General features: G+C 36.7%; 1 protein-coding gene across 1 annotated transcript in view; it reads right to left on the reverse strand.

Moving 5' to 3' along the window:
* USH2A (usherin) overlaps positions 1 to 15,736 on the reverse strand; it is a 775,604-nt gene that overhangs the window by 408,941 nt on the left and 350,927 nt on the right. Inside the window, exons 31-32 of the mRNA XM_064383503.1 lie at positions 3,820 to 3,933; positions 1,700 to 1,861 (exon numbers count right to left, since the gene is read on the reverse strand). Of these exons, the coding sequence (XP_064239573.1) occupies positions 1,700 to 1,861; positions 3,820 to 3,933 (276 nt within the window). The remainder of the gene's footprint in view (positions 1 to 1,699; positions 1,862 to 3,819; positions 3,934 to 15,736) is intronic.

The following is a 15,736-nucleotide window of genomic DNA, read 5'->3' on the forward strand; positions in this document are numbered from 1 at the left end:
TCTCTTCAACATAGCCAGAATGCTTGGGTCAGTGCCAAAGCCTCTGACTTAACCTGTGTAACCTGGGGTTACTTAATCTTTCTTTGCTTCAGTTTCTTCACTTGTAAAATTGGGGTAACAGTATCTATGTTGTAGAATAAACATTACAGAATTCTATTCTATTATGAATAATAAAATATAAAAGTAACTGTTCTTATCCTTTTAAGGTTCTCAGACTAGAAGGGGGCCAAAAAATGTAAACCTGAGAATGCAACTGGATGAATCCCAGCCCTGTCCACATGACTCATTCCAGCATTTACACGTGTCCCCACGAAGCAGTAAATGCCAAGAGAAGAGGGACAGTGTCCGGCCAGTTCCCTATTACAACCTTAGTACCTGGCATTAATGTGAATGAGTGAACACATAAATAATTCATCCTACCTCTGACTCTAACTTGTTGTGACCTTTATGAAGAAGTTAATATCTCTAGGCCTCGATTTTTTCATCAATCAATATTTGATTAATAACGTCTCACATGGGAGTCACATACAGTATATAAAATAATATGAAATATAAAACCACTATAAGTATTATACAAATATAAACACAGTACAGAGAGTATATATAGTGCAAACCTCGTGTATTTACAAAGTTTTTCAACTATTTACTTCATTTTATTTCACATCATCACACTTTATAATATGATGTGAGCATATGTACTGTGTTTCCTCTCAAATAGTCTAAAATTCAACCACACTGAGTCACCCTCCTGAGTCTTAAGACTATTCCACATTAGTGAGGATTTTAAAGTATTAGGTTAGTGAAAAGAAATTGCGATTTTTGCCATTGCTTTCAATGGCAAAACCCACAATTACTTTTGTGCCACCCTAACAGCTCATGAGAGAGAGGAATTTATTTGATGATGTCAGTGATCCAATTGGACACTGTGAGCTTGACTGGAACTACACTGTCTCCCGATTTCAATCCTGTGTGGTCTGTTGAAGGCAGAGAAGTCACGTGCTGAGCTCTTTGTGCTGGTGCTTTCCCAAGCATCCTCTGCATCTTAGCAAAGGTATATTGCTAGAAGGATTTAGGTAAGGGGTGGTTGGATCTATAGAAGAGAACACGCAGTAGGACAGCCTTGGTGGAGGGAGGTAACATGAGCACTGTTCCAATTTTTTCAGCTGTAGTTTCACCATAAATCTACTATGACCTTCCAGATCATGCCATCGGAGTGATTAACAGGAGATAAAAACAAGCAACCCAATTTCAAATACACGTTTTCACATAACTATACACTATATCTGGGGTGTGCGCTCATGCATGTGTGCATGTGTGAGTGTGTACAGTCACTCCTCAGTATGAGTGAAGGATTGGTTCCAGGACCCTCTGCTGATACCCAAATTCATGGATGCTCAAGTCCTTGTTACAAAGTGATGTAGTATTTGCAAATAGGCCATGCACATCCTCCTGTGTACTTTAAATCATCTCTAGATTCCTTAGAATACCTAATACAATGTAAATACTAAGTAAATAGTTGTTATACTGCGTTTTAGAATTTATATTATATTTAATTGTTGTATCATTATTGTTTTCACACATTTTCTATGCTTTCTTAAATTTGCAGATGTGGAACCCTTAGATATAAAGGGTTAACTATATGTATGTTTATATTTGAATATAGACTGTAAGAATTCACTGATAACTCTAGAGGTCTTACCTGTGACCATGTAGTTCTCTTCATCGCCTGAATAGATCAGCCTCCCATCCATGTATAAAGAGTACTGAGTTATAATACCATTTGCCTTTTTGGGTGGGTTCCAGGAGAGCAGCAAAGAATTGGGAAGAGATTTGGCTACTGGTGGTTGAACCTCTTGTGGGGCTGTGGGAAAAAAGATTTATAGAGTCTAATTTTAGTTTACTTTTCTAATTCAAACTTTTCAGACTCAAATCAATAAATCATGGAATAAACCTGAAATCCCATGCATGGAAATATTCCTGATTTGTGGGCACCTTGTCAGTAATTGCTTTACGAACAGTGTTAAATAACTGTCCCATATTTCTGAGAATTTGTATCAAAGATGGATGAAGAGTCCTTACGCTAGTTCGCTAGACTGATGCTTACTCCATCAAAAGTACTATTGTGTTACTCCATCAAAAGTACTATTAACCCATAATCTCTATGTGGGACTGTACCTATTAAAGCAAATTAAGCAGATGGAGTCCCCTAGCCTTGAGGTGCTTGTGATCTAGGATGAGTAATGCTAGTGAAAGTGGTTCATAATATTTTTTAAAACCTATACATAATGATAGGAATAGCCAGAAAATGCATAATCAATTTAGTCAATTACATATGAAAACTATCATGCATACTTTTTTAAAAAAAGACCTGTTTATTTTATATAGTTGTCAATGAATTGGGAGTCCTAAGAACTAAAAGTTTTTTTAAATTAGCCTAAACTTCTCTATTATTTAGTAAGTTCAAAATTACTTTGTGGAAATTTAGAAGTTTGGAAATTTCTTAAAAAATAAAAAGGAAATGCAAATGAAACAAGCACAGGGATCCCTCTGGGGCATAGCTTGACACTGGCATGTGGGGTACCAGGTAAACCCTGGACAAAGGATTTAGTGGATACAGAGAAAATCATGCAACATAGGGCCATTTCTCCCATATTGAGGCTGGTCAAAGTCCTTGTAAGAGCAGATGATAATCATGTCCTCAGCAGATGCAACGACACAACAAAAACAGTGCTATTATCAGTAGACCAGGGGAGAAAATGCTGAGGCCAGGTCACTGACACCATAGTTGAGGTGAGGGGAGTATGATTGGTTTAGGTACAAAATACAGCATATAGAGGGTCACAAGAAGGATTTTACAAAATCCTTTACCCTGTCGTGGTTTCATCCGGTGGCCCATGTCTTCCTTTCTGTTACATATCTTCAGTGCAAGTGGTACTTGATACAGGATTTAAAAGAGGAAGGGGGGATATACAGATACTGGGAAAGAGAGGGAGAGAAAGACTGGCTGACTCTTTTTCCCTAAAGATCAAGCTTTTAAATCTCCAAAAGAACTTTACAACTAGACAGTCTAAGAAATGTGCAATTCCTCTCATCCAGAAGACAGAAATATGAAGTAACAATGCTTCAAATATTTTGAGAGCTGTTATTTCTTGAAGTGATGCGTTCTGATGCTTGAGCAAAGCTTTCACTTTGGCGTGCTAAAATATTTTCTCTTTCTTACTGCCTTCTTAACATAAGCTTTCTGAAAACATAATTTATGCCAACAGTTTGTAAGTTCCAAGTACAACAGAAGTGAGACTTAAGTCGGAAGGAACTAAGCAGTGATTAATAATGCCTCAATTGGCATTTGGAGGTTCCATCATACTGAAATAATTGTTGCCTGTGCTGCTGTTTAGCAGTTAAAAAAGACCATGGAAATCAACCGTTTGATTCTCAATTTCATACTGTGCCATACAATCAATTCTTTTTAGTCAGACTGTCTCTAGATTTACTTCTGAGCCATAGTAAAATGAGGAAGCTTTCATTAATCTTTCAGATGCTTCATATTAATGACAAGGCTCTTGCATGAACAATGTAACAGCAATTAAAAAGCCCATTAATCTGCATTACAGCTATTAAAGATGCATGTCATTAAAGGGTATGGAGTTTGATTCATTTTCGCACCCCCCCAAAAAATGGAGCAATTATGGCCTGGCAATGCACTTTGTCATCAAATTAGGTTGGGGTTTTCCAGCAAATGGCCTTGCAGCATTTAGCTCTTCTCCTATTTTATTATTCATGACTGAAATGTGGAAGTCAAGACCTTTGAAATTACTTTACCTTCTTGTGGAGTAGAGATGTTCAATGCATGTGAGCTCTCAGTACAGCCAGCCAAAGTGCAAGCAGTTAGGGTTACTGCATAGTTTTTGAAGGGTAGCAAGCCTGTCAATATGCCTATAATAAAAAGGGACAAAAGAGGGTTGCATGTTTACCATAGCATCAATAAAGAGCATCATGCGTATATTTGCATGAGTGTATGTATCACAGGGACAGACAGAAAAAGACAAAGAGACCAGACATGGAAATCAAAAACATATTCCTCTTTCAGTCATTTTCCTTCCTGTCTGCTGATTGTATAATGGAATGACTCCTGAGGAAAAATTGTGAGACCAGCTTATTGTTAAAAACAACTCTAAAACAGCATCTGATGTTTCTCCCATTAAAATGAGAAGCAGGGGTCCACATATAGTTTGTGAGGCAGAGCACAGTGCTTCCTTTAGCTAAGGTGTATATTACCTCATTCCAGGATCCTAGACCTCCTGCAGAAACAAAACTATTTAATTTTCTGTAACCTAGCATTTTTTAACTGTATTTAACTAAGGAGTCCTTTTCATACAGCACCTATTAACACACTTTAAAAATGCTACTCCCAAGAGTGGCTTCATTATTTTAACAGTAGGCCACATATATACAAACCATTTGTTTATGTTGTAGCTGACAAGTATGCAAATTAACATAGTTGAACAATTAGCAAAAAAGATAATTATGCTTTTGTACTTCTACTTGCAAAATTATTAGTTTATTTAATTAAGACACCTGTCGTAAACGGAAGTGTTGCACATGGAAGTATTGAATTAACATGGCTTGCTGGTAGATATACAAGATTTGTTCAGCAATTAAAAGTACTTGTAGAAATGAAAACACATTTTGTTTACTAGTGTTCATCAGCAAGTCAGAGAGTCCTTATTTAGTTAATCCTGTGAATTTAAAAAAGTAAAAAATATAACTTGTGCATTTGCTCACCACTGTTTTTCCTCAATGAAGTTTTTCGGAGTAATCTTGAATCCTAACCACACAGCTTATCATTATTTTTATAAAAAGATGGCCCCATTTGTGGTATTCCTTTATTGATTAAACCTTCAATCACTCAGAGAATACATTATTGCTTTAAGGTGCCAATATTGATGACAGCTTGCATCATTCAAACACAAATTTTAATATACATGTTTCTGTATTTTCTCTCGCCAATAGAAAATTAAAAAAATTAAAAGATCAAAGAGCCAGGATGGAGCAAAGACCAGTTGTCTGGTATGACACCTCCCACTTGCCCTTATTCCCTAGCGCTGCCTCTAAGTCTTCATTCCAGCAACAACCCAGGCATCTCCGCAGGCTGCTGAATCCTGTCTGCCATGCTTCTACATGAAAATATTCATCCACTTGGCACCATCATCTTAGCTCATGGCCAAGCAAGACAGCAAGCCAACGAACTAATACGCACACATGTGTGACCATCTCATGCCAAATTCAGCTCTAATTTCAAAACCCTCTTGTGTCAGAGCCTCCTGCTTTCTCTCATTCCTGCCCCTGTGATTGTCATTTCCTCTTAAATCTCCCAGACCATGACCCACATTCTGAGTTTACTCTCTTGTAAGAAGTTATTTCTCCTTCCAACAAATGGCTTAAAAGCAAACTAACATTGTCACATGCACATCTTCATAACGGAATAGTGTGGAAGAGGGCACGGATGCTCGGGCCAGATTGCTGGCTTCAGATGCCAAATCTGCTGCTGATGGGCCAAATGAACTTGGGCAAGTTGTTCAGACCTCTGTGCCTTAGTTTCCTTGTCTGTAAACAGATCATAATAATCTCTGTCTTGAAGGCAAGGCCTTGCAGGCCTCATCTGTGAGATGGGACTAACACGGTACTTTCCTCAAAGGGTTAGTATTAAAACTGAACAAGTTCAGGACCATAGAATACTTAACATGGAGTATTGCCAGTTGACAGCTCTAGTGCAGAGCTATATCATTCCAACTTAGGCTACGATTGCAACTCAACTTCTACCTCTATGTGCTACTAAACAGTTTGTATCTTCTAAAGATCACCAGTGATCCCTTAAATACCAAATCAAATAGCCGTTCTTCAGTCCTTATTCTCCTATACTTATGGGGCATTGTCATCCCTCAACTTCCTTCTGTGAATTTTTTAGGTGTTCTACTAAACTACTGAGAATTTTCAATTGTTCTACTAAACTACTGAAAACTCCTTTGTTTCCTTTACTGACAAATGTTCCTCTCAGAGTCTCTTAAATAGCTTTTGTGTCACAAAGTTGGGTTGTTGTCAAGCTTCTTTCCTTTTCTAAACACTCGCCTTTGCTAGCTTATTAAGCCTTATCTCTCAATGATCACATTTGTATCTACAGACTTCCCGTCTCTCCCAAGCCCAGGTTCTGGGTTTCTATCTGCAGGCCATTTATCCACACCTGGATGTCCCACTGGTATTTCATACTCAGCATGCCCCAATCAAGAATCAACATTTAAATAATTATATAAGCTTCATTTTTCCATCTTCTAATGATTCCACCATGATTCCCAAATTCCAGGCTCAAAACTAAAATATCATCATAAAATATGTTTTAGCCATTCTATCTTTGGCAAATCTTTGGCTTTTGTCATGTCTTTCCTATTGCCAAGTTGGAATCTACTGTAAGATTCTAAATAAGATGACTTGCATGTCTGAATTAGTATAATGCCACACTAACAAGAAATTAATCAGCCCCCAGAGAATAAGACTTTTAATCCTAATGCGAATAAGAAAAACATGTTGGAATATGAGGCGAGTTTCCCTTTATCATCAATTAACCTATGGAACATATGTGAAAAGCAGCACCCCTCATAGATGGGCATGGTTTAGCTGTGGCATTAGAACACCGTAACCAAAAAGAAACAATGCTGATATACAGGCTGGTTATCTGAAATCCTTAGCATGAAGATGTATCGTACATTCAGGAAGCACTGTCACTGAGAAACATAAAAGCAGCTCTATGATTGTGCAATTTTGCAGCCTGACTTTATAAAATTCCTTATACTTAACATTTCCTTCCAAATCATAACTAAAGCGCAATGTCGGAATTTTAATTGTTATATCAACTTATCAGGAAAGGTATTCATATAGACTTTCAGAGGGATTGTATCAAACCAGATCCTGGGTTCACACTCACTAAGAGATCTTTAGTGTTTTATGTAAAATGTCTTGCTTTCACTAAAGGAGTTACTTTGTGTGTAATATGTGTATAGCGAGAGTTCTTTATTAACTTCAGCCACTCTTTATTTTAAGGACCTTAGAAAACAAGCAATACCCATCTCAGCAAACTTGCTTTCCTTAGCTTCGATTTGGTAGAGAACTTTACCAAATTGTATTGTATTTCATAGAAAAACTCTGAGATTCTTAAAGAAAGATGCTGGAGTGAAACTAGATCATCTTTCAAAGTCATTTATCAAAGTGCTCACATTTCCCATTTCAAGCCAGGTGAAACAATAATAAGCTCTGAGAAATGAGAGCTGTAAAATAGAAAACAGAAAAAAAAAAAAAGGAAGAAAGCTGATGTTGTGGTTCTTGCCAACTGTGGATCCCAGGTGGAAGGTTTTAGATGGTTTGTAAATCACACTTTCAAAAAATATGCTGCATTTTCTAAGGCTGGAGTGCCATTTATTTTCTATTTCCGGTAGGGCATCTTGTTCATCACGCTGTGTGTCAGAGACAAAGTTTGTCAAACCATCTGATAATTTTCCTTAAAGGCAAGTTAGTATTACCTACTTCAGGAAGAAGAGCAGTATAATGGTTCGCTGTGTTCTCTCCTCCTGTCAGGTTAAAATTCAGGGTAACATATGGGCAAGGGGCTGGTCAAACGTGGTCTTCATTCACTTGGAATCATGGCAAAGTCATTTTATTGTTGGAGAATCCTTTGATTCTCAATATGCAGAGTTTACCAGGATGGATTCAAGTTGATGCTTACAAAAAAGTTGTACATGGCTGAAGAAAGGGATTAACACATTATCTCCAAGACTAGGTCGATTTTGAATATATTCTTTGAAATCATTGAGTGATTATCCTAATGGCTTTGCTTTAAGTGTCAGGGTTCTAGTTAGATTAGGTACTCTCTGGAAAATATAGTGTTACTCTGGTAATATATTGTCATCAAAAAGCATTTATTAATGTTTCTTCTATATGCCTCTGGAAAAGGTGCTGATTTTTACAAAGTTTCTAATAAAAGACAATACTGGAACTAGAAGAACCCTTATAGTAACAGACTGATGCATAAAGCAGAATGTTTGCATATAGGCCAAGTGGACAATGACATTTATCAGATTCAGACTTGCCAGTTCAAGATGATAGGAAGCCTAAATTTAATTTAAAATATATTTTGGTATTATATTAAAAAGAATAGTAGGAAATATATCATATGACATATCTATAAAGGATTCTTAGACAGAAAGCCCAGAAAGAGAAATGGGTTAGTCTCCTTTTATGACACTTGTGGTTTTTAGACTGAAGAAGTATATCCTGAAAGGGGGAACTTTAAAATTGGTTTGGTTGTGAATCTCTTTGTTTGGGACACATCCCAGAGAAGTCTTTTGTTTTTTCTTTTTTAATTTGAGAGTGTCCCTATTACAAGGCAGACCAGATGACCTCGCAAACCTCCCTTTCAGCCACAAACTCTGTGAAATCAGAAAATGGTCCCAACCATGTCAGGAAACCTGCTAGTTCCTCTTGATAATGGAAAAGGGCAAGCTGAAGAAACATTCAATAAGCATAAAGTAAGCATTATTGATGTCTTAAAAGTGTTAGTATCCCATGAAACACAGGAGGGTGGGTATCCGGATTAAAATCATTGGCACCAGCAGGACCATAACTCTCACTGCTAAGCGATAATGCATTTTGCATTAATGCTTAACATTGAGAAATCCTGACATGCCACACCAAGGGAGTTTGAAGTCAAGCAAGTAGATTCCTTTGAATTGAAGTCCTGTGGGCCACAGTGGGTGCAGAAAGCCCAAGCTGAAAGAACAGGGGACAGGGACTTGATTTAAGGGAAGGAAACACATCATCGTGGGAAGAGCCTTACTGCATGCTCTAAGGGTTTCCTCCTAACAGAGGAGAAAAGCATTGGCCAGGAGAACTTTCGACTTAAAAGTCCTTCACAGTGATTTGGGGAATTCCTCGAACACAGAGGGCATATCCTTTTACTTCTTTCCTTATCCTCTATCCCAGCAGCTATTAGTATGGTTTACCAAAAGTGAGCACTTGATGGGTGACTGAAAAATGAAGATTTTGCAGACTCTTAGCTCCACTCAGCTTTTTCTCTTACTATGGGAGAGCCCAACTCCCACCACACCCCTTCCGGAAAACAAGCAAAGTAACAGACATTGTTTCTCTTGACTGTTACATTATTATCTCCAAGGCTCTCTTTCCTCTGCTCTAACCTCAAGTTTCAATGGAGCCAAAGAAAAATACTAATAATTGGAGGCAGCCTGACGACCCAAGACAAAATCATTGTGGAGCTGACACCAGCTGTGCAAGCTTTTAAGCCTCTAATGGGACACTGTATGCTGAGAAGCAGCAAAACAACAGAGGAGTCTGCTTTGACGTTGAAATTTTATGATTAACTTCTCTGAATAAATGCAGACAAGTATAAATGCTCTGCCTGGAAACTGAGCATAAGACACAAAGCAAAATGGCATCCTTTTTAAAGCCAAGCACACTTCGGAGAAGAAAAAAGGACTCCGTGTCTACTTACATACTTCAGCAGACTCCTCCTCCCTCCCCCACCTCACCCCCAGCTGCCAACCTAGGTGTTTGGCCGGCATCCATTGTAATCTGTTCTCCTTCATTATGTTAATCTGTGGGCGGAAAGATTTCTGTCATCTTCGAATCGCTTGTACAGCAATGGTAAACACCTTGGCCTGTCTGTAATTGGACAGGTGTCTGCATTGATGTCACCCAGCTTTTAATTCAATTAAATAACTGGCTGCTCTGCTCTCATCAGCCACTCATTTCCGTTGCACTTTTAGTCTGGCGGTGAAATCTGCAAGCAGCAACGGTCTACCCTGAGTCCAAAGTCAGGGGTCCCCTTGCAAGGATCATGTACAATATTTCAAATGGACTCCAGCAATCCAAGAGTATTTTCACACTAGCAAAGGCATTTGAGATAATATGGAGAATTTATCTCTTCTTCTTTTTTTTTTCTTCTGTATCTTTACATTCTGCTGCATCTAAATGATATCTTCTACTACTGGCTAGTAATTAGGAGCAGTCACAGCAAACAGAAAAGCTGTTTCTAGCTTCCTCTCCCCAGGGCTTTTCTCCATCTCAAGAGAACTCATCAGAGTACAGTGCTCTTATTTATTTGCTGGCATTTCACATTTGGATCAAAAAAGTGAGGGTGGGTAAGAGCAAGACATTTATTAAGAGGGCCATCTGGTAAGGGATACCACACAGGCGGAGCTGCTCCTGCTACCTGGAGACATAATGGAAGAGGCCACTTTTTAAAAGAAAGCTGGCCAGGGGAAGGAAGGCAGAAGAAGAGACTTCTGGCTGGGGATTCTGCTGCAATGCTGATAAAATCTAATTTTTAAGTATACATTCCAAACCAACCCAGTGGATGGATTAAAGAGAGTAAATCAATCCAATATGCCATGCTTCCTGCCCACTTAAAGGAATCTCTGAAAATAAATTAAAGTTCTAACACAGACATTTTGACACAGTGACCCCATGAAACTGAATAATGACATTTGTTAAATATGGATGAAAACTTAACGGTCTGATAGAGATCTGGAAACACACCCAGGATGCTTCTCCTCTAGTTCTTAGTCCAGGAAGGTGGGATTTGTTACTGTTGGATTTTGAATAATATTTTAAAAAATAAAGCCTTCTAATATTTATAAAGGGAGCGTCAATTTTCATTTTACCCAAAAGGTGAAACAATAAGTACACTTAACCCAAACCTAAGGTGATCCCTTGGAAACTTCAAAACCAATTTTTCTTACATTTAATTCCCTTCAAATGGGTTTCCTGACCTTGCTTTAAACTTTTAACAGAGAGCCTAGAAGATCATATACCGATCAAAGACTATGTAGATGTTGATGCAAATAAAACAATATCTTTTATTTCTTTATAAAATATGTGGCCGAATCCCAGTCTTAGAGGATTGTTAAAACAGTGATTTTAATTGACCTCAAACTGGATAATTTTCTTATCCAGTTAAGATTCTCTCAGCAGGCTTACATCTAACCTCAAATTTTTAATCAATGCCTTTGTGGTAGGAACTACAGAGTCTTCGTCATTTTTATTCTAAATCGACAGTAAGTTTGAGGCCATGTGCTTGTGTTAACTCTTTAACTTACATAAGGTCTGACACTGAAATTATTGAAACTCTCCAAGAAAACAATGGAGCTGACTAAGCAAAGACAAAGGCAAAGAGACAAGAGGAAAAGAAAAGAAAGAGAAATGAAAGTCATCCCTTATGATCAGTGTCCTAGCTCCCCTGCTGCAAGCCTCTGATACTGTTATCCAATTGTACAGAGGAGGCTGCTTTTGGAGAGAGTGTACCCTATGGTGCTCGAGTCCACACAGCTAAAAAGCAGGAGAGCCAGTATTAGATCCTGTGTCTTCTGGCCCCAAGACCTTTATTCCTCCCATTTGACCTAAGCTCCAGTTCCACAAAAAAGAAAAAAAGTGTTGAAGAAATGTTATTTAAAAATAATAGCACACTTTTTACTATAAAATACCTTATTTAAAATGCACATATTTATTTATTTAACATATTATAATAATATGTTAAAAGGTTCAAATTTATTACTGAAACCTATTGTCTACAACAGAAGTTAGCAGTCTTGTCCTCCAAAATGAGCAAGTGTGTATGCCTAGAATATTTCTTTACAAAAATGGCTTATTCATAAGAAATTCTGTGTGTGTGTATTATATATATAACCCTTTTAATTCATTCCAAATATAATGTAAATATAAAATGATCATAAAAGGTAGAAAACAGAAAAGTCTGGCTGTCTGTTCTTCTTCTTTATCAAATCTGATTGATAACCTTGACGTATTTGTATTGAATGTTAATAAGCATTGTGGACACGCCTAGTTGATTATCACTGTAGAACAAAATTTATATATTTTCATCATTTTTAACCATGGCTCAACATGTTACAAAAAGAAATGCAAACCCTTTGGTGTCAATCCTTACTGAATAAAATAAAATGAAAATCTTGTTTAAAAAAACTCTTTCTGAAGATTTCACAATGTACCAGTAGTTCAGGGACATTATGTATTCAGGAGAGTTAGACAAAGCTATTAACTCATCAACACTGCATTACCTAATGAAATCCTTCTACATTAGCTAAGCAGGAACATTACATCATTTCTATTTTTACTATTTATGTCATAGGCCATATTTTTGTCCTGTGAATTTTTTCAGACCAGTTTCTCTCAAGATTTAGATTTAAAGAAATAGTTTGTAGCCTATAATCCCAGCACTTTGGGAGACCAAGGCGGGTGGATCACCTGAGGTCAGGAGTTTGAGATCAACCAGACCAATACAGTAAAACCCCATCTCTACTAAAAATACACACACAAAAAAGTTAGCCAGGTATGGTGGCATGTGCCTTTAGTCCCAGCACTTGGGAGACTGAGACAGGAGAACTGCTTGAACCCAGGAGGTGGAGGTTGCAGTGAGCTGAGATGGTGCCACCGCCCTCCAGCATGGGCAACAGAGCAAGACTCTATTTCAGAAAAAAGAAAGAAAGAAAGAAAGAAATTGTAATAAACTACAAACATTGGAATACTGATTTATGGCCTACTATAAAAACTGGCTTTTATCTTTAATAACACCATCAAAAAGAATTCCTTTTTATTTACTTTTGATGTTTGCCTATTGTGGCAAAGACCACTAATTGTCCCTTATTATATATTATACTCCTTTTCCTCAGTAAGGTAAAAACACTTTTTAGCTGGGCAAATGGCCACTTGGAATAAGGACAGCATTTTTCAACATTCTCTGAAGCTAGGTACAGCCATGTGACTAAGTTCTGACCATGCAAGATAACCAGAGGTAGAGGAACAACTTCTAAAATATGTCTTTAAAGTGAATGTGAGTATTCTTTGACCACTATTCCTTCCCGCTGGATGAAAATCAGAATGGATGGCAGGAGCTCAAGCAGTCATCTTGGACTATGAGGTAGAAGCCTTGTCCGTAAGGATGGCAAAGCCAAAAGATAAAGTGTGTGGGTCTCGCACTGTGAACATCCCACCTCTGCACTGACTTACTGTGGTCACCTATTACCATGGAGAGAAAAACTTCATCACTATGATTTCAGGTTCTCAGTTTCTCAAGTGAAATGAATTAAAAATGATAAACCCTCTCTATTAGGTTTTCCCCCACAAAACTTGCATTATCTACATAATCTTACACTCCAGAGAGTACTTGGGCTATATTTTAGTGTTATAAAAATCATATTATAAAAATAGGACCTAGCACTAGTATAGAACATGGTAGATCATGTTTTTAAATAAATGTTTTCTGTTCTGTATATTATCAGCATTGCAGCAATAGTGGCTTCCATTATTTTTCATTTCAAATATATAGTGGCTGGGTTCTATTTTGAAGCCTAAGTTTTGGAATTAATCTTTACATTCCATTGCCCTACTAACATATTTTTTTCTATTGGGAAATGTGTATTAAGTTCCAAATATACATTCAGGTTGTGATAGCTCAGTATATTCTTTTATAAAAATAAAGAACTATTGATAAAAGACTCAGGAGACTTAAGTAAAGAACAGAGTAGCTCAATACTCAGTCCAACTCAGCATGAAACAATATTAACATTAGGTTAACTATGGGGTTAGTAGCTGAAAGCTAAATTTGCGAATTTAAACATTCCTTCATTCATTCTTTTAAGATAAGTATATTAATCACCTACCTTAAGCACGGTAGTGAACAAGGCTTAAAATAAATATAATACATAAAACTTGTCCTCCAGGATCTTATTGTCTATTGAAGAAATAACATGGGTGCATAGAGAGCACCATAGGCAGTTTTAGCAACTGTGGAGTAAGAGCTTTCAATTGAATAGAAAAGAAAATATCATGGCATTGAATTACAGTCATTTCTCTGCAGACTTCTCAGGTAAGTATAATTATATATATATAAAATACGATATATATGTATTATACATGTATGTATATACACATATATGTACATATATAATGTATATATACATATATACACATACATATGTAGTATACATATATATGTGTATATATAATAGAGAGCATATTTATATAATGTATGAATGTACCTATATACACATATACATACATATATAGAGTATCATTTTAATTTAATTTAATTTAATCTTATTGATGATACTCTGTATAACTGAGTTTAAGCCACAAAGTCAGGCATGAGGCAAAAATAACATGATTTAAAGTTCCCTTGACAACTCCTTATATGGCCCGTAAAGTCCAGTACATTTGGTTTTGTGTATGCCTCTAACTCTTTAGAAATCAACAATTCTTCGGGGCTTTTAAGTCTTCATTCTTTTTGTAGACACCAAAACAATGAGTATCACTTCTTTGTCAATGACTGAGAAACCCTAAAATTATTCAAACATTCTTTCCAGCTAACCGATATTGACAATTTGAATACTGGATAGCATCCTTTGCCTATGACATTATTTTTATAGGTTTTTGTTTGGTTTGGTTTTTGCTTTTTTGCTTTCTTCTCCATCCCTAACCCATTTCCAAAACATGTAGTCGAATGTTTGTAACTTAAATGCATGCAGGTAAGGCTCTACCAAGACATTACAATAATAATTCATACACTGAATTATACTGTTCTTACTTTTATATGAACCTACTGGGCATCTTGTAATTGAGAACCAGGTTTTGTTATATTTTATTTTTTTGATGTTGCTGTTTTCCATTTCCCATATAAATAGTGAGCTCCTTGCATTTCTACATTGGGCATTACAGAGTGGGAGGGGGCTGGTTGGAAATTCAGAATCTAACACCATATTCCCAGATCTAGTGAATCAGAATCCATGTTACCAAGATCTCCAATTCTTACTTCCTTTCTACTGGGAACTATCAGAAGCACGGTGCTTGAGGTTCAGGGACCCTACTGATATGAACTCTCTTTCTTCATTTGCCTTGGCATTTTTCTGGCAGCAAAGCTAACACAATTAGAACAAGAAGCAGGAATAAAGCAGAGACAGTTGCAAGCCTAGCAGGTGAAAGTATTTCCTTCTAACCTGACCATTCCTCTATGCTAGTGCCTTTCAATATGTGGTTCATAAACCTTCCAAAAGAACCAACTGGAGCACTAGGTAAAACGCAAATTGCTAAATACTAGCCCATATAACAGAAGCATGTGAGTGGTCCCTAAATTTGCATTTTATAAGTAATCTGAGAATCACCTTATGACCAGTAGAATTGAGAGTCACTAATTATTACTAGTAGCCATGGAAAAGAGGCAAAAATTAGGGACAGATTTTCAGTACGAAATCCACATTATTCAGATAAAAAATTAATATCCATTGTATGTAAAGACTGAAACAATTTTAGTGGTCAAAGTATATTATTATTTGTATTATAATTAAAATGGCTTTTAATTTTTTCTATAAATATAGATTTATTTGGGTCATCTGGAAGATTGTTCTTCTTATTGATTAATTTTCCAAACTATTGCAAATAATAAATAATATTTATTACTACTATTTGTTATTTTACCTGAGGAAGGAATATAGTCCCTAGACTTTAGCTCAATGTAATGCAACAATGAAATTGAGAAAATATTTTCTGTATACCAATTATATCTGTAGCACTTGATGCCAGGTGCTGTAGTAATTATGCTGATAATTAAGTTTATATGTTTAAACACCTTGCAGAAAAAATAGTTCGTATATGTGCAAAGTCTTGA

Source organism: Aotus nancymaae, unplaced genomic scaffold, assembly GCF_030222135.1.
Source record: "Aotus nancymaae isolate 86718 unplaced genomic scaffold, 86718_ANA_hifiasm-v0.15.2.pri h1tg000032l_0, whole genome shotgun sequence".
NCBI classification, from domain to species: Eukaryota; Metazoa; Chordata; class Mammalia; order Primates; family Aotidae; genus Aotus; species Aotus nancymaae.